We start from the raw sequence: 25,849 nt of genomic DNA, 5'->3' as shown, positions 1-25,849 counted from the left end.
AGGTTGAATATTGCAATGCTCACATTTGTGTATTGTTTTTTTGTAGAAATGAACTACAAACAATGAGGTGTGCCAATGGAGGCTAGGAATTAGGCTTATTTAGACCACAATGTATTTTATATTTATTACTTTGGGAAAATATGCTTACTGCCAGGTCAGCGCATACCGCCTTACTCTTTCCATTTTTACTTTTGACATTTAAAGCCCGAGACATAAATACGCTGCATCACTGCATATGAGGGTGAACTTAAATTCACTCCTAGCATTTTGCTTAGAGGTAACTACACAGGAATAGCAAACAATATGTCCTTCTCACAAAAGTGCATGTATGTATTATGGATGGTTGGATGGCGGGACAGCAATGACGTAATGAACGGGGCAGAGACAATTACATGAAACAATGAGCTCACTATATAGTCCTCTACAAAGAACGTCCTGCAGTGAGTGAGTAGTGAATGAGTTAAGGATTTCTGACACTCAGTACTTCGAGACATCGGTATTTCAAATGCAATGCCAAGTGTACATTTCCCATGGATATTTTGTGGCAGTCTTTTTTCCTTTGGCACAGCCAAGGAGTCCTTGCATGACATACTGATGTAGAGCTTTCCAACAAGTGACTCAATATCCACTGACAGCTGGTGGCAGGGTGCTTGCAGGTGTTCTGAGCTGTGTGAGCTGGGCAATTAACTTTCAGAATGTGATTGTTGGCACTGCTCAATAACTGGTAAACAGAGCGGCGTTTTCCAAAGCTGACATTATCTGCTGCATATGCTGTGATGTGTCTAATATCCAGTGCATGCTTTTCCAGACAGTTCATCATTTCATGTGTCATCACCGTCTTCATAAAAGTCAGGTAACTTGCGCTGCACTCATTTAGACGCGGAGGAAAATCTCACACACACTGGAAACATTTTTCCCATTTTGTTTGTTTGAGACATCGGCGGCAACTGAGAAATACACATCATCCAAAATATCCTGCAGTCTTTGGTCCTTGAGCATTTATTGTAATCATCTCAGCTTTCGTTCCTCCCAAGAGCATCTTCTTCACAACATTTGAGTCATGAAACAAAGCTGTGTTTAACTTAACAAGACAGTCCTTGTTTCACCATATGGTACACATGCGGGGCTTAGCATATGTCACGAAGAACGCACCGATATTGCTTGCATCTACAACTAGTGTCACACGCACCTCCATGGCCAATTGAGAATTCCCGACGGCATAAATTACTGAAGGCTTTCGTCGAGTCAGCTGAAGGGCTTACACCAAGTCTTTCTTGCTTCTCATTGTTTGTTGTAGCTGCACAGTCTTTTCTTTTCTGTATGTTAATCCATATTTGCACAAGCCAAAACAACCGAACAACACCAGACATTAGCAGGAATTGGCGCATTTACGCTATACACAACTGATGTGCATACGGGGGCCTGTGATTGGATGACAGATGGTCTCCACTGTGACATGATCAGCACACAATCTCCTACTGCTGCTGTATCAGATCTAGGATCTGTACGAGTGCCGGCTGCTGATCAGGGTAGAGTAAAATTTAGGGGCAGGCTGTTCACTGTTAGTAGCTATACCTAACTTAATTTGTAATCCATGTAACCGTGGGCCAGGACAAGTGACGCAGCATGAAAAACGACAAGTTCTGCATAAGGAGGAAGACGGTGTGGATGGATGGGTCTGAAAACGCCAGAGCAACCCAGGAGACCGCTGTTTATGTCTTGAGTAAAACCAGAAATAAAGGTATTTGTCACATAACACCACTTCCGTAGCTATTTAAACCCAAACCACAATATTCTCCTAAACCTAACCAAGTAGTTTTGTTCCCAAAACACCGCAGGCGCTTGTGCAAGGGGAACTGATCACTTGTGTTGCTAGACATTCATAGGAAAGCACACGAAAAAACCCCAAATAACTTTCTTATCATATATATATTAAGATATCATACCGTACGTTGATACGGGACAAGGGAGGTCATGTGTGGGACAAACGAATTTAGCCCAATGTAGGGGATGTGCGGCTGATCCGGGACAATTGGCAGCCCTGCTTATTACACATTCAGCAGTTACGGAGCAACATTAGCATTCATTTGTTTCTGGCCACCTAATGAATATCTGTTTGGCTCTGTTTTGGTCTCTACAAATTTCAAAGAAGAATATGTGTTTTTTCTTGCTAATGTCCCCACTATGTTCTCGAGATGGAAAAAGTATCAATACTGTTGCATGCAGTTTAATCTAATCTCAAGTTAAGTACCTCAAAATTGTATGAATTTGAGCAAATATACTTATTTACTTTCCCAAACAGCGATCAAAGATGGCAGCCAAATAACACTGTAGCATCAATGAAAATATGTAGTAAAAAGATAATAATCACCTGTTGATAGTTATAAAGCATCTGCATAAGCACCTGTCTGAATGAATCACCTTTTAAAAAGTTTTTTTTATATTTTGTTTTTGTTGACCACAGCTCTTTTAAAGTGCACACACTGGCATTACTATATTACACTCTGCACATGCCCAAATGCAATTAAGAATAAGTCTTTATATTATTGGTAAACATGAAAATAAATATGATGGGTAAAAAATAAACTGGCAGAATTTTTCACTGCCCCGTCAGTCACAGTGATGGATTACACTGCAACCCCCGGCTGGGGCGTCACTCTGACAGACTGAAACGTGGTTCTCCACTCTGATAGCTGGCTGAGCCGAGCTGCAGACGAGGGAAGAAAACAAATGGCACCTCGGCAGCCAAACCCTCCCCGTATAGTTCCTCCACCATTTCCCAAGTGCGGCGCGGCTGCTGGGTACAGTAACACAGAAAACATCAGCAGGTTTTAAGACACAAGGTGGCCAATCGCCAAAGTATCCCTTTAATACTCAGCAAATCCAGTCTGAAACCCAATTATTTTTTATAGACCACAGTGATGATGGGACAGGCCTTGTCATCATAAAAAGCCATTCAGTGAAAGGCTGAAAGCACTGCAGTGAATGGGTGGAGTTACAGTAATGGTCCTCGAGAGGCTTAAATGGTGCTCTTTCAGAAGATCAACTGGCATCTTGGAGAATCATGTGCACACTTGAGACTTGATGTGATAGGAGATAGTATATAGAAATGTGACCTGTGCCTTAAAGAGCTCTGAGGTACTGCACGTGTTATACCGACAGTCCTCTGAAGGAACAGACCTCTCACTTTTCCTCAGAATGCAGTGAGCTAAATGTTAGTCCTCAGACCATGCAGTCCTCAAGGGAGTTTTTCCACCCATGAAAGAGGGCATACAAACATGGAGAAGATGTCAGAATGTGGAGGAGGCTGGTGCTGCTTTGTGTCTCCCTGCGGACCGGGATGGGACATCTCTGTGTATTAATGAGCATCATCGCATACAATTTGGGATTTATATCCTGGGAGCTCAAAGTTTTTTTCTCTCACTTTGCAGAAGGAATTGGGGCACTGTGTGTGTGTGAGAGAGAGAGAGAGAGAGAGAGAGAGAGAGAGAGAGAGAGAGAGAGATGGAAACATTGGAACTCAAGGCAACTCCGGGTGCAGCAGCAGTGTTTCCTTCCATGGATTGAAGGGAGGAAATCCTCTTCTTCGGCGTCGCCTGCAATGCAAATGGTGCCGACCGGGACAGAATAAGGCTGCGTTAACACACTCATCTGTAACAAACACCTGACTTTGCGAGGACGGGAAGCTTTATTATTTAAAAAAAAGATTTTTTTCCTCGAGCCCGAGGTGCCAGGCATCACCACTGACAATTTCCCAGCGCCCTCCGCAAAGGCTCATACAGGTGACAAGTGTGTCCAACTTCACCGCATCGCCCGCGTCGTCGACGCGCTCAGAGAGTGCTTTCTCCGGCGGCAGCGCGCGCTGCGTGAGACCCGTCGCTCTTGTTTTGACGTGACATTTTGAGCTGGAGCTGCAGTGCACATGTGGCCACGTATGACGCATATGCGCCTTCAGCTGTTTGGTTAAAAAAGAAAAAAAAAAAAAAAAGCCGGCGTCGGACGCTGGAGTGTTGAGTTGTCGGGCAAGTTGCTGATTGGTATGTTCGTCATGTCCGCCTGGGCTAACTTGCGCGTCTCTCTGTAGAGTCGCACAGAGCTGCGGTCGGGGCAGAAGTTGCTTGGGAATAATAACAGTGCGAAGAGGTTGATGTGAGCGGCTGAATTTACTACAAGCATCATCAGCGTCTCTGTGTGCGGATCAGGACTGCGGGGGGACCGCTGCCGCTCACCGCTCTTCATCTACATACTAACAGTTTTTTTTTGCAGAAGCCTGCCAGTAAATTTCAGCTCCTGAGACCACAGCTGCGTAAACTTGGCCATATCTGGTGACATTGTACCCTCTCTGTGTGTATGTGCGTGCGTGCGTGCATGGGCGCATGTGTGTGTGTGTGTGTGTGCGCGCGCTGAGCAGCCTGGATGGATATGCGGCTCACCGAGGGAATTTGAAAAGCAAGGGGGGATTACTATCGGTCCCTCTCCTTTTATAACCTCAAAATGGATGCCGACGACAGCCTGTGGAAACGCCAGTGGATTAGCCACTCTTCCGCCGATCTGATTGACATCTGAGCGGCACGAGCGTTCAAAGTTTGGATAATCTGTAAAAGAAAAAAAAAAAAAAAGGCTCAAGGTGTAGGATGCAGTCTGGAGTGAAGACGCTCTCCGCAGGTGGAGGTGCGTCACTCTGCTGCCTGCTGCTCCTCTGGCTCATCTACTCCCATCTGCTCAGAGAGGGTAAGGACACTTCTAGTTGTCGTTTTCTTTTTTACTTTGTCAGCACCACCATTGTCTCTGAGGGCTACTTATTGGGATGCAGCTGCACATGGTGTGGTCGGATCCTGTGCTGCTTAGAAGAAATTCCCATGATGTCTAGTAAAATGTGTCTGTGCTCATCGCCAGTCAATTTATGGTGACCTTGTTGTGCCTTGTGGTGCCTTGTGGTATTTATGTAATCTGATTGAATACAATAATCTTCCTTTAGTGAATGGATGGTACTCAGCAGCAGGCCTGCTGTGACATTATTGAACTATTCTTTATTGGTATATTACTTGTAATATAGGGCTGTGGCCATATTCTCACAATAGTATAATGTAGAACCTTGTTGTTGAACTAACCCTGTGGTTTTCCTGATTCTGATGCCGGCTCTTTGCCTTGTGTGATGATGATTTAGTGCAGCCATAATTGAGCTTCAGGTGACACAACACAGTTTGATTGCTATAATTCCCAGTGCAGACAGGAGGAGGCCCGACTCCTGCCTTCAAAGCTTTTATATTTTCACTCAGGTTAAGGCTATATCCATCCATGCCCTGCTTACCTCTTGAATAATACATCTGCTGGTGCAATTACACCTCCACCCTGACACAGAATAGAAAGCAAAAGGATGTTTCCCTGCACTTCATTTGGCTGCTGTCCACAACTAAACATTTCGGATTCCGGTGGCGTCAACGACCCACCGAGAACTGGCTTAAAGCACTGGAACTTGTTGGGAGATGTCGAACACTAAGTTTGCAGATTCGATCTTTTAATCAAGCATTGGCCAGCAGCATAATTACCGCTGTGGAGGAGGGATAGTGCCTACATCAATGTCTTTGGCAGCTTGCCGGGAACAAAAGTAGACACTGATGTGAAAAGTCTGTAAACTGAAATGTGCTCCCTTTGCCTCTAATTTGCAGTGTTTTCTTCCAAAGTGCTGCTTTCACCAGCCTCTTATTGCCGCCCATGAACCGTCTCTCAAGTCTCTGCAAATTATCTGAGGCGTTAACAGCAACCCTCCTCTAAAGCCATTTATTATTGACTCAATTTCAACCGAAAATGATCGCATTAGAGTGTTATTGCACAAAATTGTTCAATCAATCTCTGGTGAACTTTACTACCCATGATATTCCTCGAGTAAAACAGATTTCTGCTGGATTTGGCCGAGTTAAAACCTCTGGATATGATTTGAGCTTTGACATTCTCTGTGTGTCGCTCACTCCTCCTTCCAGCCCTGAGCTGAATTTCAAGAATGAAGCATGTAGTATTATTTAATCCGTACTTGTAATCTTCAAATCCTCCTAAAATCCCCCCTTTGAAACTGGCAGCTGTGACCAGTCAGGGCTGTTGTAAGACCACCACTGCCTTTTTTATTTATAATTTCATCAGCTACTTTACAGTATACATTTGATTGTTTATAACTGCTTACCACTGATGGAATCAAACCACTCATCACTTTCATGACCAGCTATTGAAACTTCTACCTCCATGGCCCCTGTTGGAAGCAGCAACGTGTGCGGTTGAACTAGTGGCCAGAGAGGTAAAGCTTTGTGGTGGTGGGAGGCTGCGTCACCTCCACCCTCTCTGTACCTCATCTGTCACGGCGGCCAGGACAGGAAATCAAAGCGCAGCAGCCCTGTAAGCGCACGCCATTGGGCTAGGGCCCGCCATGATGAATAGCCTGTCAGCCGCGCTCAACGTTGCCAGTTTATTCGACGATAAATTTGGAAATGTCTGGATTTCCTCGCTGGACCACATTCCGGATCAGTGGTGCAGTCGGAGAGCGGTGGCAACTCCTGCTTGCTTTATCAACCACATTGCTCTGGGTTGGGAGTGTGTGTGTGTGTGTGTTTGTGTGTGTGAGAAGAGGAGGGAATGGAGCATTTTTATGCACATTTGTAAGTTGGAGGTGGACAGACAGTTGGCCTTTGCTCTAACTCAGCTCAAGGAACTCAAATGCCAAGAATAAATTTCAACTTCAAGTGGGAACATCTGATCTGATCGAATGAGGCCATTTTGCATCTTAGAAGTGGCATTCATCAAGATCTTTGAGCATCTACGAGGCTAAGTTAAGCACTCATTGTTACAGTGTACATGCACTACACTTTCCAAAGATCACCTGTCAATCAAACAGTTTGTTAAGAAGTATAACATCTTGTTTTTAATCCTGATTTATTTTTGGATGTTTAAAGCTTTTTAAAGCTCCTAATATTTAAAAAATATATATATTAACACTGGATCACATGACTGTGTGAGACAGTTTGTGAAAAGTAAGACCAATGCAGAATAATCTTAAACTTTGTTTCTCGCTAATGGCCAGCAGGGGGCGACGCCTCTGGTTACAAAAAGAAGTGTGACTGTATAGAAGTCTATGAGAAAATGAGTCTACTTCTCACTTGATTTATTACCTCAGTAAACATTGTAAACATGAGTTTATGGTCTCAATCTCTAGTTTCAAGTCTTCTTCAATACAGCATGATGTCATTTAGTTAATTATGATCCTATTTAGAGTCAGCTAAACCATAAAGCTGAGTATGCTTTAGACCAGGGGTATTCAATTACAATTCCAAAAGGTCCAGATTGAGAAAATCTCCTTGTCACAATAATATCTAACAATAATATCTAACTTGCTCTATTTAGTGCCATATATATATTCAAGAAGCCTAGCAGTAGTAACAACGTCTCTGTGTAGTCAACAACTGTCAAATCAAATAAAGAAAGTACACATCAATTATATTTTAACAAATTATTATTCTCAGCTTTCAAATTGAACTGGATGAATTATAAATAATAGATCTACATGAATAAATTCTCATTTCAAGTAAAATAAGGCTGGATTAAAGAATACAGAAATCTTTTGAAAAATGTGCATCTTAAAATAAAGTAATTCATTTAAGAAAAATGAACTTCACTGAATTGTCCTGCAGCTTTAGATTCAGTTCATTCAGGTGTGAAGTGATGTCAATCAAAAAAGCCACAATATTGTATTTTTCTCATCTTCTAATAAGATAAATCAGTGAGCATGGACTTTATGTGGTTATTAACACTTGTTTCAGCTTATCCTCTCTGTTAACATCATTGTTAGGCAGTGAACTCATGTGTTAGGATTCTGATCATTTTGGGCTCTTAGGTTTATTTTCTGTGTCTTCATTTCGATGTGAGTGGATACGTTTGCTAAAAACAATTATGCTTTGTCTCGTAGTGGCGCTTCACATTACCGCTTTTATTAACCGCTACGGTCTCTGAAAATATGAGACATACTGGTTTTAAACTACCCTGTGGAAAGAATTAACCTATAAGATTCTGTCTATTCTTGGTTAAAGCCTCTGGTCTCTCTGATGACTTTTCTCTCTTTGGAGAACGTCATATGAAATAACTTCTCTGACTCACGTAATTCTCCTGCTCTTCCTCTTCTTCGTTCTCTCTCCTCGTCTCTCCCCCGTGTGTGTACATCTCACTCGAGTCAGGAAACTTGTCAGAATACCCGTATTTGATTGGCTGAGCTGCATCACCTGATGTGATTTACAACACATTTGGTCGTTGTGTTTCCTGCACCGCTGAACAAGTGCCGTAAAGGCTGAAAAAGCTGCTCCAGTTAAAATATAAAAATGTAATACGTCTCAATTATCTATCGGTTTTAGGTCCGGATACAACTGTGTCTGGGTCCGCCTATTAGTGATCCCTGCTTTAGGGCGTGGCTCCCTTGTCTTTGACAGGTTGCTACTACTACCAGAGCCGTATATGGCTTCTCTATGTCACTCCCCTGTAGTTGTAATATGGTTTTTAAAAAAGCCAATATGTCGACAGCCATAATCCAAGATGGCGACGGCCCAAACGCCGAACTCGAGGCTTGAAAACGAACCAAACAAACCAATGGGTGACGTCACGGGGACTACATCCACTTCTTATATATACAGTCTATGTGATGAACCAACAAAGAATTATCACCCTCTGAATCGTCCTTCAGTTATACAGAGCTTTTGTGCCTCTTTTGTCTCAGTAGATGGTTTGTTACACAGAACCATTTGAGAAAGAGTCATTGAAAGCTGTTTTGTTAAAGGGCATCCACAAAAAATAATTGGGAGGTGTTTGGATGAATCATCTGTTAATCAAACTCTTGCCAAATCGAAACAGGAGAAGAGCGAAACATCTTTTCTATCAAGAAAAGCTTTCAGTGCCTTTCTCTGCTTTTCTTTCAATGAAGAAATGTTCTCCAGCTCTGATATAACGGATGCTATTGCAGTTTCTACGCTAACCTCTTCAGGAGCCTCCATTGTTGTTCTGAACAAGCAGTCGCCTCTCCGTGTCATCTCGCATACACCTAAACCACACCCATAGCTGCCAGTAGCTGCCAGTAGCTCCTCCTTTGAGGCAGTAGCACCAAGGCTGTGGAAGAACAGTTCTGGAGCCTGAAGAGCCAGATATTTTCTCGGGAGTTGGTGGAGACCAAAAACAAGCTTCAAGGAGAGTAAATATTGGACTTATCGGGTAGCCAGAAAAATGACTCCAAATGAATGCTTATGTTGCTCCTTGTCTACTGAATGTGAAAATAGGCAATGTTTGCTGACACGTGCATTACAACAACTTCTTTAATGTAAATAACAGTTGTTTTTTTTAGTGCGGTCTGCTGCCGTCAAGTGGACAAAAACAAATCAGTTGCTGCAGCTTTTAGTTTTCTTTTGTTTGTCTGCTCATATATTAGCTCTCATGCTACATAGCACTTTATCTGTTTTTCCAAAATAACCTAGACATTTTTAACGTCACTTCATGTTCAGCTAAACGTGTCATTAATATAACACAATATGTTGGATGACTCATCTACAGAGATCCTAAACTTGGTGTCATATAAGTGCAACCGTCAGCAATGTTGCTTTTTACAGCACATGTCGCGTATTATCATTAACGTGTCACTTTGATTTGCTTATGAATAATTCAATCATTGCTTCCTGGATGTGAGAAGCAGACATTTCCAACAATTTGTCCAGTCTTCCTGCTCTGCGGTACAATCTGTCGATGGGACTGACGGATGATTTTATGAGGTACGTCCACAGGCGGTGTCACAAAATTTTAGCATGAGTCACTGTTGCTTCAAAATCAGTACAAAGCTCCGTTGATGACGGCGGTCCACTCTTTTTGCGTTGCCATGTGTCTCTGATGTCTCCTGTTCAAATGCCATTCATAATCCAGACTGATTTCATCCTGGTAAATTATTTCAGAAGCCATCAGGTTTACTTTTTTTAACAAATCAGTGCTTGTGTGGGAGACAGCCAGTCCTCACCAGAATGATGCATTTCAAATTCTTTCTGTGGCATTAACTCAGGGAGCAGGGCCTATCCATCCAAGCATTAAACTAATCAGAGTAGCAAAGAATTACTGACTTTTTTGAAGTGAAAAGGATGATTTCCATTCGAGTCTTCTTCAAAAAGAGATCCGCTTTGATTATGACCTTGGCTGTAAATTCGAAGCAAATCATAGAAGTCTGCTTCTATAGGCGGCAGAGCTGTAAAAGTATGAGCATCTTTATGGAACAAAATGAAAATAATTTTTTACAGCTAAATCAATTTGGCAGCACACAACAGCTCATATTTCATAGCTCCCTGATTATGAATTCTTTCTAGCCTTCAGCTTTGACCTCCCTTGTGGTTGAGTGTAGTGCACCGCTCTGTGTTTTTCTGCATTGTCATTTTCTCTGCGGAAAGCTCTGGGCTTGAAACCGCTCCATCATTTGGCAGAGTGGTGTAAATGATTTGAGTTATGTTCCTTCAGTCTTGTGTCCTGATCTATTTTCCGCCTGATGCCATGAATGTATTTACCGAGAGGGCTGTGTTTGAATATTAAAGCTACGGTTCAAGCAATCGCGCATTACTGTACCCTATGTGGTCTTAATAGGGGTCTTCTGACGCTCACCCTTTTCTCTGGGCTTGCATTAAAGAAGGAGGGCATCCCAGAGGGCTATGCAATTCGAAAGTGAGTCACTGTGGCATTGGCGTTCTATCTGCATCACATTCAGCTGAGCTACTGTTTGCTTTTGCAAGCCATATTGTACATTCACTCTTTACGCCTCAGGCCTGTATTCATCCACGACCAATTGTCTGAGTGTACTCTACATTGTAGTATCTCTGCAGCCCAGACTGTGCTGCATCGCTGCAACAGAAATCTATCAGAAAGCCACCTCCATCATGTGCACCGTCCAAGGCATGTCGCAGACCAGGCCTAAATTACAGTGTCAGCCCTTGCACTGGGTGTATGTAAGGGGAATATTTTCTATTTTAAAGCAGCCCTCGGCAATGTCGCACAATGGCAGCGCTGAGTGTTAGAGAGTGATAACTGTTTGAAGACGAAATTGAACTGCAAGGACCTGGATGTCCAGGAGAGTGACGTTAGCAAACTAAACAACACGCTTCTGCTCTCCAGTGAGAGAGGAAACAATCTCACGCTGTTGAGTCCGGCTTTCCTCCCGAGGGAGCGCCATCCTACTGCCGCTATGAGAAGTTTGAATTTGTCATCCCCCGTGGGTGGAGTAGAGCACACACCTGACACGAGAATTACATTTTGGCAAAAAGAGCACATATTCTGGCATCTCAGTCGGTGGGGGGGTGCAGTGCTTTTCTCTCATTTTCTGCAGCCCCGCTGGGTGCTCGTGACTACATAGAAATCATTGCTTGGTGCAGCTTTAAGAAATCCCACATTTTGATACAGCGCAGGTATACATTTGTGAATATGAAGAGCTTTTTAGAGCAGAAAACTCCAGCTGCATTGTCATCAGGAAGTGAGAGTCACTCCTCAGAACAATGAAAGGTGGACTGACTGTGGGCCAACTCCGTGCTTATTTTACTGCTTGCAGATAAATGAGCCTCATCCTGCAATAGCATAACATACCACTCATCTCCAGGAGTCACCCTGGCTGCTCCCACACTTCCCTTTGCCATCGTTCCTGATTCATTCCTGTCAGCTTTCAAATTAAATTGCATACTTGGGTACCATTACAGGTCCTCCGACTTCAGCAGAGAGTTGTTCACTTGCATAAATATTGATTGGACTGCTGTACATTATTCAAATAGCATGTGAAATTGAGCAGCGGTATTCCCCTTAAACCATGCACATTGATATAAAGCGCGTGTTTCGCTCCACTGCTCTCCTGCCCTACTTGTTCAGCAGCAGAGGATCACAGAGGTGTCAGGAAACGCATAGCATGGGGTCACTGAAACATCTGCCTCTCTCACCTGGTGTCCTATTACGTGCTCCCTACTGTCCATCTCATTACCAAACGGTGTTGGGGTAATGAGATGCACTTGGCAGTGGCCGCCTTGCCTAACATATGCTCAGTAGAATAAGGTTGCTGTTTGATGTTGTCCTGAGTTGTTAACGACAGACAGCGCTGTGAGATGGGAACGGGCATGAAGGGAACATTAGGTCTGAGCACTGCAGATGAACTCAAAAGCAGCTGTGGATTATAAATCCAATTCATTTAGATAAACCTTTTTATGTTGAAATGCCTGGTTTTTGGCTAATGTGACACTGTGAATAACATTATGACTGACGTACATGAACTAATGTACGTCATAGGTGAGGCGGAAAGACTAGTCAAGAAATAAATATCTAATAATTTTTAACCAAAGAATCCAAACAATGAACCTCATGTAAGAACACTGATGTTCTTATTAGGGTGGAATCGATAACATTAGTCGGTCGACAGAAATATAATATAACAATGTAAAAATGATAAAGTCAACAGTCTTGGCTTGGAACCCAATCCCAACCTTCATTTCGGACTCCACTACACACCTGTAGAGGTTCGTGAATGCATCTTGCACTGTTGTAACTTCGTTGTGGTCACAAAATCTGTCCACAGACAGAAATATAAACACCTGGCAAAGTACTTCTCTGGTAATTCCTGCTACAGTAGGTGCCTCCAGGACAAGATCTTGCCATGATGACTCACACACTGACTCACAAGGTGAAAACAAGGTGATATAGTTGCAACCCAAATTCTCAACTCAAATCTCTTTTTTTTTCTGTGAGGTTTACATTTAAGAGTGTTCCAGATCAGTTTCTGCAAACCTCTTACCTGCACAAATGTCTTAATTGCTTAATTCTTAATAGGTTGGGAAGCATTCACATCCTGGTGAATAGAATGTTCATTTTATATTTCCTTTTCTTCTTCTCCAGCATGTAAATTCATTCAGATTAAGGCTTTGCAATGTTTGAATCGAACAAGTGATCAAGCAATTTCCTGGTAGCTAAGAGAAAATTAGAAATAAGAGAAAACTGGCGAACACCACACATTCTCATAAATCACTTGTTCCACTTCGAACAAATCTGTGTGTACGAGTGGTTCCTGCATGAGGCCCGTGGTCGGGTTTCAGCTTGTCAAATGTGAGGACTTGCTGCTCTCCCCCCTTAACCACACACAGGCGGAGGGTCATCGATTAATCGTTACGTTTTTTTTTTGTCTCATTTCAACTCCTCCTGTCCACATCTGGAAGTGTCTTTGAGCAAGACACTGAATTCCGAATTGCCCCTTGTATGGCCTCATCACCACCATCGTTATGCGAGTGTCTCTGAAGAAGAGGCTTTGTAACGCGCTTTGTTCTGCTCAGGTCGGAAAGCGCTAGAAAAGCAGTCCATTTGAGTTGGTCAATTCATCCAATTCATCCATAACAAAATGATGAAAAATGATTTGCATCTATGAATATAAGACTTTCAAGAGGAAAAGCCTAAATCTGAGCAGTATGAGGTAGCTGTATGGACTTATGATTTTTGGTGGTATGGCGGTTGAGTCAGTTCTCATTACATTTCAAAATGTGAAAACAGCAGCCACCACAAAATCAATTTGAACTGATTACCTGCGCCGTTAATATGTATAACGTCTCACACAATTCTTTAAATCTTCCATAAAAGATCAGCTGAATTCACATCTGATTTGATGCACGTTGATATGACTGTCATGCTCTCTAAGTCCCATTTTCATCCTTGAGATCGGCACTTCTCTCACGAAAGGAGCATAGAGTGGAATGGTTATAATCACTCAGACTTATTATTGTATGCCAGTGTTTAGATTCTGATTGACTCTCTCAGGGAAGAAAACGGGTTTGTTTCAATGCCAGGACGTTTAAGCCAAGCCCGCACTGAATGGCTCCACACTATAGCTGTGTCTTTACGGGGAATAATTCCAAATACAATACATATTGTCATGAATAATTAACTGAACTTGCTTTACATGGAGTGGGATTTGTAATAAATATGGTTTGAATCTGTAGTTTGCAGAGGCGCCCAATAAAACATTGTAAAACCTCACTTCCATCTTAAGCAGCCCGCGAGTAATTACAATCTATAAAGGGAGATTGTTTTAATATGGAAATGGAATCCTTGTCATAGTTCGTTCATTGCAGCCTGTCATATAATTTTATGGCAAATTCCCTGAGGAGAAGCAGAGCCTTTCTCACTGCTCCAAATCTGGATTCAGTTGAATATGCGGGTGCTGTGTCTGATGTGTTGGTCTGTTTAATCTGATAAAAGTATTTTATCAATCAGGACTAACTACTGATGTATCTGCACAGTCTTAATTAAAGACACAAACAAGAAAAAAAAGAAGATAAGCCAGAACAGAGTGAATGTTTTATTGATACGTCTAAATAAGCAACGGTCTGCGATGTTGACAGGAAAGATAATTAGTAGTTTTATACTAGCCAGCCAGTGTAATGCATCCAGAGTTTAATAACCTCGTCATGCCCACCAGTTCTCAGCCCAACAATGACGCACATTGAAACAGGGGAACATTGTGAAAGCGAGCATGGACTCCTGGCAGCCTATTTCAGGCAGAGATACTGAGATATTTGTGCTCCTGGTTTGTGTCTGATCAAAGCGCCGATATGTAGAGCACAGACTCCCGTCTTTGCTCTGAGCTGTGTGTGTGTGTGTGTGTGTTTCTGTGTGTGTGTGTGTGTGTGTGTGTTTTAACCCCTGTGCGTTCGCGCTGCCGCTCTGCACTTGTATGTTGTTGTGATTCAGTGATGAGGTCATCAGGCTGCCGGTCAGCGCTGAGAGACGGCCTCTGTGCTCCGTGTCGGCTTCCTGTAGCCCTCTAGATGTGTGACAGGATCCGGAGCCTGGACGCCAACGCGGTGCCGATCCTTCACCCGACAAGCTCCTCGCCGCCGTATGTGCATTTCATCATGTGAAATAGAGACGAGGCCAAGCGTCTTCACGCCACTGAGAGACAGAAACCCCCTGTCACATGAATTAACTCGTGTACATATGATGGAGTGTTGGCCGTGGCTGAGGGGCCCATTACAAAGCCCCCCACCCCCCTACCTTTCCACCCTTCCTTCTTACTATTCACCTCCTTCAGGCTTTTTTGCATGAAGCCCATTCATCTGTTCAACGTTAAAATATCTGATGGCACCTCTGTCCCCCAAGCACCCACTGAGCATACAGGGACTCGCCTCGGCGGAAAAGAGAGTGGAGGGTGGTGCTGAGTGGTGGGTGGTGGGGGAGGGGAGGGCAGCGTGGCTGATGCTATGAAATGAAACGTGCATAGCAATTCTTCGTAGAGGTGATTGCGTTTTATGACTCCCAAGACTGGTCTCGGTAATAATTTCATGAAGAAACACACTAATCTTATCAGCCTAAATCACAAAAAGTAGCTGTCACTGAGACCAACAACCCTTCCACCAATCCATTAAGTGAGATGCAGATTCGTCCTGTTAGCTGGGGGTTGAGGAGTTACTGACAGTGAAAACCATTTGGACAAACGTCTTAAACCTGGCTAGCAAGCCCAATAGAGGTTGTAATGTTGAGGCGGTGGAGCTGGAGGAAAGCTTGTGGAGTGCTGAAAAATGAAAACGGTTCATCCTCTGAAGAACATGAAGGTGTCATTTCACGGCAGTATGATCTCTTGATTCGATCGAGCTCTTGTGTGCAGATGGAAAATTTGACCCGATTGCGGTGCTTGGAGAAAGGTCAACGGGTTCGCCAACAACATTAGGATCCCTCCTCTGGGGATCATGAAGTTAAGGCTAACTCAGTTTTGTTATGGGCTAAAGTGTTGCCCAATGTTGACACTAAAGGAAAGGTCACGGGATTACAAAAATGAGCGAGATCCATTCTCTCCATTCTCTCCATTCTCTCCATTCTCTCCATTCTCTCCATTCTCTCCGCGGCCAGGGGACAGTTTGACCTTATGATGTTGCTAAATGAAAGGTCACAGGGACACCATAATCAAACATAACCGCATTCATCATTTGGAATATTTCCAAGATGTCTTGCTCTGAAACTAGCAGCTTCTGAAACCTCTCAGTGCCCGCTGAGGCAATTTTATGAGTCATTTGTGTTGATCAACAACCCCTTCAACCTTTGCCATTGTTTCAGTCATTTCATTCTATGCAGCAGTTAGCGTCTCACTTAATGAGCCTCTGAGGGTGTTGGGGAGCGACTAGAAGCAGCAGTGTAAAGGAGTGATGGTTGGTGAATGCCAGGGATTGACCTTACAAGAACTGCAGCAAGACTCTTCTCTAATCTACCCTCGCTGAGCTGATTTTATTTCAGTATCTGCCTGAATGCCTTTCACTGGCAGCTGTCTATTCAATGAAGAAGAGAAGGAACAACATATTTTACATTTTTCCAGATCATGACAAAGGTGAAGCAAGTTTCCCTAACTTTTTCTAAGATTTACCGTTCGACCCAGAGCAGATAAGCACTTTTTTAAGAAATGTGCTGTGAGTCGATGCACTCTCACGTTAATATTTTTCAGCAGGTTATTGACTTGTTTTTTTAATATCATTTAATATCATTTGAGGCTGCAATAAACCTTCCTCTGATTTTAAATGGCAAAGGTGCTACCTAAAATGTGTCATCTACATATATTGAATTTGTTCTTCCAAATGTGTTTTTGAAAGCAGCAGACACTCTCGAGCAATTTACTGTGATTAATGCTTGTTTATCTTGTTTAACACAAGACTATTAACGTATAATAATTCCCCCAAACACACCAGGAAGGCCTCAATAAAAGACAATTAAATATGTTCCCTCGGGTTTCCAAATACTTTACCCAAACAAAACTGCTGCCTCATCATTAAGTGTTCACTGAGACTACAATAGGCCATGCAGAGGGTTCATTTTAATACATCTCTCCATTGAAAGCATCATTGTTTCAGCTCTTCTTTTGTTTGCCCGTGGCTGTTGGAAAGTTTTCAGTGTGACTCATTACAAACAATCATCGGAGCCACGCATGAGCTACAGCTGCAATTCTGGGCGCATAGCTCAACTCCTCACCTTGTCAATAATTGGAGACAGGTGTGCTGCTGTGTGTTGAAATACCGAGTGGCAGTTCATCTCTTGGCATTACAAAGTCACTCAATGTTTATTGAAATTGGAAGCGTGTTCACTTCATCACGATCATTCCCTGCCGAGTAAAGAGTTGAGTAAAAAGTTTAAAAAACGTGTTTTTATCAACTCTTTTAACTTCCTTGACATACAACAATCAAGATAAAGAACATGTATTTTTAATTACCCCCTCCCCTCCCAAATAGTACATTTGTAGCGAAAACACACTCTTGACTTGTTTGACTTGAGACTCGTTTCTCCAGTTTGTGTATCCTAATTCATTTAGAGATCAAATTCTGATAAACCTGAAACTCCAAAAGAAAACCTACGTAGCCACAGGTCCTCGGCCATGGAGTCATCCATCAATTTCTAATGCCGGGAGAACTCTGCGGTGATTTCTCTGTGCTTGGATTGAAGTGTAAGAATAGCACACTCACTCACTCCACGGTGGTTTCTGAGCAAAGGTAATCATGACTTTAAGACATTTTGTCCATTTGCCGTTTCAGTAGAGCTTAACTTGACTTGAAAATTGGTCCGTTGTAGGACCACAGGGCCCAGCAGCCGCTGCCATGTCAACCGAGTCAGTCACACATAATTTCCGCCACCGGTCCATGTTTCATCAACGAGTTCCTTTTACCACTTTCATGGAGCTTTAGACTGGTAGGCTTGTTAACTTGCAGTTATGGCTAACGAAATAGAAAATATCCTTTTATCAGATTCTTAAAAGGATTTGTTTTCCACAGGATAACTATGAGATACTTCTATCAACAGAGCAGCCCGCCACATACAAACTGAAGAAGCCCTCTAGCCTGCTGCTTGTAAAGCTTTGAAATCACTTTGTCATTTTTCCATTTGAGATTGTTAAATGAGAGCATCAAACTGTTCCGTTCTATGCAGACCGCAGAGATGGCCCTCTCCCCAGGCTGCCTGTTGTCGTACCTTTTGTGGACCAGCTTCTCCTTTGCAATATGTTCATTGCACTCTCATTATGCTAATGTTATGTTATGTACTTTGTTCCTCGCTGCTGTGTTCGGCAGGCCAGTTGGCGGTGGGAACCTGCGAGATAGTGATGCTCAACAGAGACAGCAGCGTCCCCAGACGGACCATCGCAAGGCAGACGGCCCGCTGTGCCTGCCGGAGAGGCCAGATCGCCGGGACCACCAGGGCGAGGCCAGCATGTGTAGACGGTGAGTTCAATGACCTTCCCCACATGTGGGTAATAAATGTTGAAGTGATGAAAAATGGATCCTCAGCGGGTCCTTAGAAACAGTTTTGTTTTACTCTAATTTAATTCACTTATTGAAGTACAACCTATTCCCATGACAGGCATCACTGTCTCACCTGTAGTGACCAGTTCATTGATTTCCCTACAATGACCTTATTAATACACCGTCATATAAACTAGAATTGATCTCTGAGCATTTATTTTGATTGAAGTAAGATTAGACTGAAGAGAACGCTGAATAAATGCTTGACTCTTGGCTTTATTTTGATGATGTGCTGTGAAGATATATAATACATATTTAAGTTAGTTAAATAAATAGTTTGTCATTTTGGGTAATACGCTGATTTGTTTAAGATGAGAAGATTGATACCACAGTCACATATCTGTCCGGCAAACACACGCCATTGGCAGCCGCTTAGCTTCTCTTATCTCGACATCAACACTGGAAACCGGCAGAGAGGCTCCTCATACTACACTCAACAGACCAGTCCCAGTGGGAAACTAACATGATACATCATAAACAAGATTAACAAAAAATAAAATAGTCAACATCATTTGAGTGAAATACAGCTGCGACTAAAAATACATGAAATAAACAGTGATAATGACAAGTAATGTCAGTTGGACTCATTAACTCTGCTACAACAGAATACATGGACTGTTTTCAGGGCGGACATTTTGACATAACGGGAACATCATGAAAAATCCTAACAGGGATAGCACAGGTGTAACTATTAGCATTATTGATGGATTCATTCTATTAGGGGTCCCATTCCAGTGAACCAGCATGCACAACACCGAGGCCTGAATGCAGGAACACGTAGTTGTTTATAATGTTATTTCAGTCAGAGACACTTACCTTAGAATAGACAATTTATAGTCCGCTAATCCCCCGTAATAAAAACACACATGACCATTAAGTCTCATCGATAACACGAATACCACATAAGGTGGAGGTTGGGAGGGTGCAGCAGCAAACTTCGTCGGCACGGTCATCAAAGTAAACAGCAATAAGTGTCACGTTCCGATACCTGTGCTGTACACCTGCATCAATATGATTGGATACTGCGAATGGCTGTTGCCAATCAGCCAACACAAGCACATCATCAGCCTGAACCAACGCTATGCTTCATTAACTGCACCTGTGCTTTGCCTACAGGCGCATATTAAAATGTCACATGCCACATGTCATGAAAAATGCCTTTTGTAACTGAACCTCTTTTCTTTTTCTCTCTGGTGTTACAGTTTGGTTGGGAGGTTAAAAAAGTGAAAGTAGCATTGATACAAGCTCCACTATGGAGGACTTCCAAAGCCATTGACACGTTGCTTTAATAAACAATAACATTAGTAATGAAGTATTTGTCGTAATTAATCATTTTGTTATGGAAGAAAAACCCTGATCAAGGAACATAACACCCAATCCTATCCTAGACATCGAATAAAAGTCAGCAAACCAAAGAAAAAATAGCTCCAATAGATTTATGGGCTTCCTTCTTTCTCCATTAAAAGCAACTGCCGATGTAATTTCGTGGTTTAACCAGCCAATCGATAATCACTTTGCGTGTCTCCCCTTTTTGATGCCCTTTAGACTGTTTGACTCCCAACTATGTGATCGGCTGTCTGCATTGGAACTCCTGCAGTCAGCAACAAATTAGTCGTCGCTTTGTGCCCCTTCATGTGGAAATTTTCCTCTTCCTCTGGTGTTTTTAATATACTCCAGCTCACTACAGATCACTAAAATAGATGAGACAAAGTCCATCTGCGCCGCTGATTGGATCGCATGTATCAGATGCACCATTAGTTCCATCGCCCAATGACTCATGTTAGCCTTAATCTAATAGCCCTGACATGAGACTGTGTCACGCTCGCCACACTGCTTTTAACCACCGGTCCCGCTCTGCAGACGTCTCCCCGCAACACTCAACAGATGCTAATTAACTTACAGAGAGCTATGATTACAGCAGCAGGAAATTGATTATTACTGGCTTCCCGCCGCGCCACACCCTACACTACATTAATAGCCGGTGCATTAAAGATGCAACCTGTTGCTCGTTGAAATGGCTTTCTGCTGACAACTGAAAATGGCATCCATCATTACGAGGCTTTAAAGTGGAATTTTTGCATATTGGAATTTAAAGTGGAATTTTTGCGTCAGAGCAATGGGTCCACTGCTACCACATATCCTCTCTGACCTTTCATCTGAGGGTGTATTCAGTAACACTATTGCTTTTGATGTGATGTCCCATAAATACCCCTTTCGTCCTTAGCACATAAACCAAATTTACTGACTTATAGACATGTTTATTCATTTCTGTCTCACTGAGGCTTTGCTTTCCAGTTTTGTTTCACTGAGCTGTTATTAGCGCAGCAAGGACTCACTGTCCTCTGGGTCAATTTAATATAACTCGTTCACTGCAGCAGCAGGAGTGTATTTATGCCTTTCTGAGACATGTGGTTATAGAATAGTGACCTTTAATGAAAGTTGGATCATCGACGCGGACTGAGTGTAGTGAGTAATCAAAGGGCAGGAACTCTGTCCTGAGATCGTGTGGTTACATGGACTCTTCTGATCTTGCTATTCTTCACTTTCAGCACATCAGATTCTTTTAAAACCTACATGTCGATGCAACACCTGTTTTGCTTTTTTTAGTAACTTGAAATGAATTTGTGAGTTAGTGAGTCACTTAATTATACTATTAACTTATTCTGGTCAAGGTTTATAGCATTCTTTGCTATTTCAATACTTTTCCTTTTCGCAGATAATATCAAGTTATGTCCTTTCAGTCCCACAGACCAAAAAAATTGGGTAATGCACCAATATCAAGACAGATAAAAAGAGAAGTCACCTCTCAGCAGTGTCTGACTGCCAGAGAAAGTGGTAATCCTGCACACCATTTCTGTCAATTCACAGAATTCTAGTTACATATGTAACTCTTGATTTGAAAAGAGGTCGGTGCATATAACCGCAGTGTCCCCACTTCAGTTCCAGTTTTTTCCATGTTGTTGCCCTCTCTCACCCCCTCTCTCGCCCACGACTGTATTTACACTCTCAACATCCAATAAAGGCAAAATAGTCTAAACAAACAAAAAGATGAGATGGAGAGTCGCTGAGGCAACGATCCGTCAGAGCTTTTGGCAGGTTAATACGTAAGGTTCTTAGGGTGGAAAAGACACACTTATCTTGGAAAGTGAAGTTGTTGGCAAGAATAAAAAAGCTTTTCTCTCTAAAGTTATGATTCACAGGTGAAACTTCTACACAGTGCATCTTTGTTTGCAGTAGTGCGATAAAGGCTAATAATGACGTCAGATGTTTGCTTTTGGGATGTGAAACCAGTGAGAGATACTGGAACTGCAACGTTGCTAAATAGCACCCGAGTGCAGAAAAGTACAAACAAAGACACAAACAAGGGGCTTCTTTTGGAGTAAGCATGAATAAATAACTAAACTTGCAGCAGATATTAGGCAACCAAACGTATACTAAATAAAAAACATTCTTTTTTTTTAAGATTTATTTTGGTGTTTTTGCTTTTTTCTTTGACAGAGTAGATACGGGACAGAGAGAGTAATTAAATGCCACAAGAAGAATGCTGCAGTTACAAGGCATGGCCTATAACCACTTGACTACCAAAGAGGTGCTTAAACACAATGCTAAACACGAAAGCACTGACAGGAACTAAGTCCGCTTGTTGTGGCGTCACCAAGTCTCAGCAACCAGGATCTGCATCAATAAGATATATATAGTGATAACAGGTGAGGCAATATGCTGATAACATAAGATAACTTATTGGCCATCCCGCCTAATGATGGAAGAAGTACTCAGATCTTGTACTTAGAGGTAAATTAGTACTACCACAATGTAGAAATACTGTACTCAGTAAAAATATTGTAGAATACTCAAAATATTACTAAAGTACAAAAGTATCAGCATAAAAGTATACTTAAAGTAAGAAAAGTAAAGTATTCATCATGCAGAATGTCCCCTTTTCAGAATGATGTATATTATATTATCATATTATTAGGTTATAATTATGATCTATGTGTTGTTCACTTAGTTACCAGTTACTTTCCAGACAGCTCCAGAATCAGCACCATGGACAGCGGTCAAACAGATTTATTCACTCAATTCATTTTCTTTCAGACTTCAGATGTGCCCCAGTTCAAAACTACATACTGTGGACTGGGTCTAAGCATATAGTTTGTTTACACTGGAAAAGTCACACAATTATTAGTAAAAGATTTTACCTTAATTATGTGCAAAAGTCCTTTATTGAGCCATCCCATTGAGACGCAATCTTTACCAAATGACTCCTGGCCAAACAAACATAGCCTAAAGTGTCAACTGCAGAATAATATGACAAGGAAGACAGACAGGAGAAAACGGATCCAGCTGAGGAAGAAATGACAAACTCCAAACCCTTCACTACATTTTTAAATGCTCTTATTGGGATCCGCCAGTCTAGCTGCCAATCTGTCTGCCAGCGGTTCCAGCCTGTAATTTAAAAAAGTACATTAATGTCTTATGTACCAACTTTAAACTATTATGAAGTTTGTCGTCTACACTTTATAGTATTAGTACTGTGATGTACGAGTGGGCAGTAATGGATCTGCCTGTTTGTGAGTCTGTTTACTCCTTCGTCAAGTGTATTATCTCAGGTGCCACAGCCTGGATTTGAAATGAAAACCCCACATCTTAAATACCACATCCTAACACAGTTTTCAAACATTTCCGCTGCCAGTTATAGTGATTGGCATGTTGGTGGTGGGGGGGATTACAAGTCAAAACTGAAACTTTGATAAACATTCTCTCCTACCCTGCCGGTTTGACTGACGTGGAATCTAACGCACAGCGATTCTGTCATTACAAACTTACTCCTTTTTACTATATAGTCACTTTACTACACGTCACATTGGAATTTGCACCATTTACAATCCCACCCTCGTAGCAAGGAACAGAGGCTTGCGTGCGTGATCATAAGCTTTGTTTTCTGTGAGCAGAATGGTGCAAGTGCCACTTCTCACACTGCTGCACTGATGTTCGACCGTGTTTGCAGTTTGACCTTTCAGAGTGTAGCCAGACAACTTTCTGCAGCGAGTGAAAATTGGAGAAACTCATCTGCACAATTATAATCACCAGCAAAAAGCTTGAGGATTTAAATCTCTTTGCTGTTGCCTGTAATGAACGGAAACTAAAATCAAAGGCTTCCGTACGATGTAGCCTTTTGGGATGACAGTCTGCAGCTTGTGGCTTTAAGGAGACAATTGGACAAATATTTTTTATCTCCCTTGTCATCCTGCTGGCATTCGCACTTCCATAATGACATACCGACAAGCTTACCTAAGCCCCGCAGCGAAAAAAGTTTGATGTATGTGACTTACCCAAGAATTGATCGCCTGATTGGCCCAGATGGCGGCTGCATCTCTTCTGCAGCATGACGTGTTTACTCGTGTTATTCCTCATTTGTTTTAATTCACTGAGCGGTTTCTCACTCTGCAACAACTTCTTTTCTTAGTCTTTTTCAGCACATTAAAAAGACAGCCTTTTTTCTTTGTGCGTCTGTGTATCACTGTTGTGCAGGTTTAGTCTGCACACTCTACACAGGAGGATTATGGGCGTTCTCTTGCTTGTCTCCCTGCTCTCACTCTAATCTGCTCCCCGACTCTCTCCCCCGCTCCCGCTCCGCGGCCCGTTGTTGCCATGCCACCACATCGCACTGTATCGCATGAAGCTTGATGGCCACCATGATAAGAGTCTGCAGGCTGCGGGGAGAGGGTTTATGTGGCGGCTGCAAGCTTCTGCTTTCACACTTTCACACAATGATTATTGGCACTAAATGAGCCAAAAAGTGATGTTGAAAGGAGATTAAGCAAGAGGAAAGCTTTCTTCTGATTTATAACGCAGACACACAGTTGAGAAGATTTGTTGTGCTGTTTCTTGACCTTAGCTGCAGAGAGAAGCAGACTGTTGTTTGAAAGAAGAGTATATTAGAGACTTTTAAGAAAAAGAAAAAGTATATTTGATTATATTTTCCTTTTTTTCCGGATCTGCTCTCATTTTAATTTGTTGTCGACGCTGTTTGATGGTAATGCAAGCTCAACACTCCCTCCATGTTTACTCATTGTCTTGATGAATTCAGTATAATATACATTCCACAGCACTTATTCTGCACAGCAACACCTTTGTCTCATACCCACTCATTTGTGTGAGTTTCCCTTCTCTAACATAGATACACTGTGTCTGTTCACTAATTATATGCAACGCTTTTTTTTGCGATCTCTGTGAAGCTACCGTCAGTGTCAACACTTCCTGCCCAGATGTGTACACAGAGTTGAGTCTCATTGGCAGTAGCTTTACAGCAATTACAAAAAAAGTATTGAAAGAAGTGATTTCCAGCCCCGAAACGCTGCAACAACAGAAAATATCAATATATCTGGCAGTGAATGTTTGTAATGTTTTCCACAGAGCAACATTTGTGAATCAACAGGAAAATTAGAATGAAATATCCTTACTGACAATAAAATCAATCCTACATTTACATCGTTAACACGCCAGACGGGCTAACTTCCTGGTTAGATGACATCTTGTTTCACAAATACATAAAAATAAAAATAAAAAAAGCTAAGCCATTTTCAAAACAAGCCCAAAAAGGAATGCAACAGAAACTCCGTAATTCAGCAGCTTGCTCAACATAACACACCGTTTGGGATGAAGTATTGAGTCATTCGTAGCTCGGCTGCTGGCTGGGTTTAAAATGTATTTAATGTTGTTGTCTGTTGTCATAATAAGAACTGAAAGACCATCAGGCCTCTGGTAGCAGGTTGCGCTGCGTCGAGGACAGAGGGCTGAAAGTCTGGCCGCTACAAATTGATCCATTATTGAAGCTTAATTAACATCAGCCAGAAAGCCTGTTAAAACCTGTGACAATGTTTCCGGTGCCCAGCTAATCTAGTTAGCTAATCTTGTTGGATGCTTGGCAAAAGAAGCCTCGGAATTATTATTAAATCACCAGAAGGGACACACAATTTATTGTTTGGTGGCATGCTCCACTTCACAGTGTGTTGTCTTTTCAATGCAATGAACATACTCTTCATGTCTTTCCTACGTCTTCGCAACTGTCTCTTTTTTGTTTGTTGCCTCTCATCTAAATGCATTTTGCATGAGCTGCCTGTGGCGTGTGTAAAAATTTGATGTTCTTTTTTACTTCTGCAGAGGCAGAATTTCATCACACTAACAGTGTGTCTGGCCTAGGACTCACTGTTGTGCCTCACTGCCCTGCTCTGAGTCTCGTCTGGCAGTGCTGTGTTGTGCTGTGCAGGGAAGGGCTTGGCACTGTGCACGGGGGGGACAGATGGTCTTACGTGTGATCTAGTTGGAGGTCCAGAAACCGTAGCCCAGCAGGGACCCCTGGCAGCTGACGATCATGGCCCGACGTCCACGGTCCCTGGGTGGGACTCCGACAGTGCCCGCAACAGGACGGGGCCACCCAGGTGTCAAACCAGACAGATCTCTCTCTCTCTCTCTCTCTCTCTCTCTCTCTCTCTCTCTCTCTCTCT

At 42.5% G+C, this 25,849-nt stretch overlaps 1 protein-coding gene across 2 annotated transcripts in view; it reads left to right on the top strand.

The window, feature by feature from the left end:
• Window positions 1-3,538: 3,538 nt before the first annotated feature.
• tafa5l (TAFA chemokine like family member 5, like) overlaps window positions 3,539-25,849 on the top strand; it is a 40,716-nt gene continuing 18,405 nt past the window's right edge. For both annotated transcript variants that reach the window (XM_031868762.1, XM_031868763.1), the window contains exons 1-2: window positions 3,539-4,731; window positions 18,111-18,260. In XM_031868762.1, coding sequence (XP_031724622.1) covers window positions 4,635-4,731; window positions 18,111-18,260 — 247 coding nt within the window. In that variant the 5' untranslated portion in view covers window positions 3,539-4,634. The remainder of the gene's footprint in view (window positions 4,732-18,110; window positions 18,261-25,849) is intronic.

Source organism: Anarrhichthys ocellatus, unplaced genomic scaffold (genome assembly GCF_004355925.1).
Source record: "Anarrhichthys ocellatus isolate YVR2014 unplaced genomic scaffold, GSC_Weel_1.0 scaffold44, whole genome shotgun sequence".
In the NCBI taxonomy this organism is placed as follows: domain Eukaryota; kingdom Metazoa; phylum Chordata; class Actinopteri; order Perciformes; family Anarhichadidae; genus Anarrhichthys; species Anarrhichthys ocellatus.
This window is presented reverse-complemented; position numbering and strand designations above follow the sequence as displayed.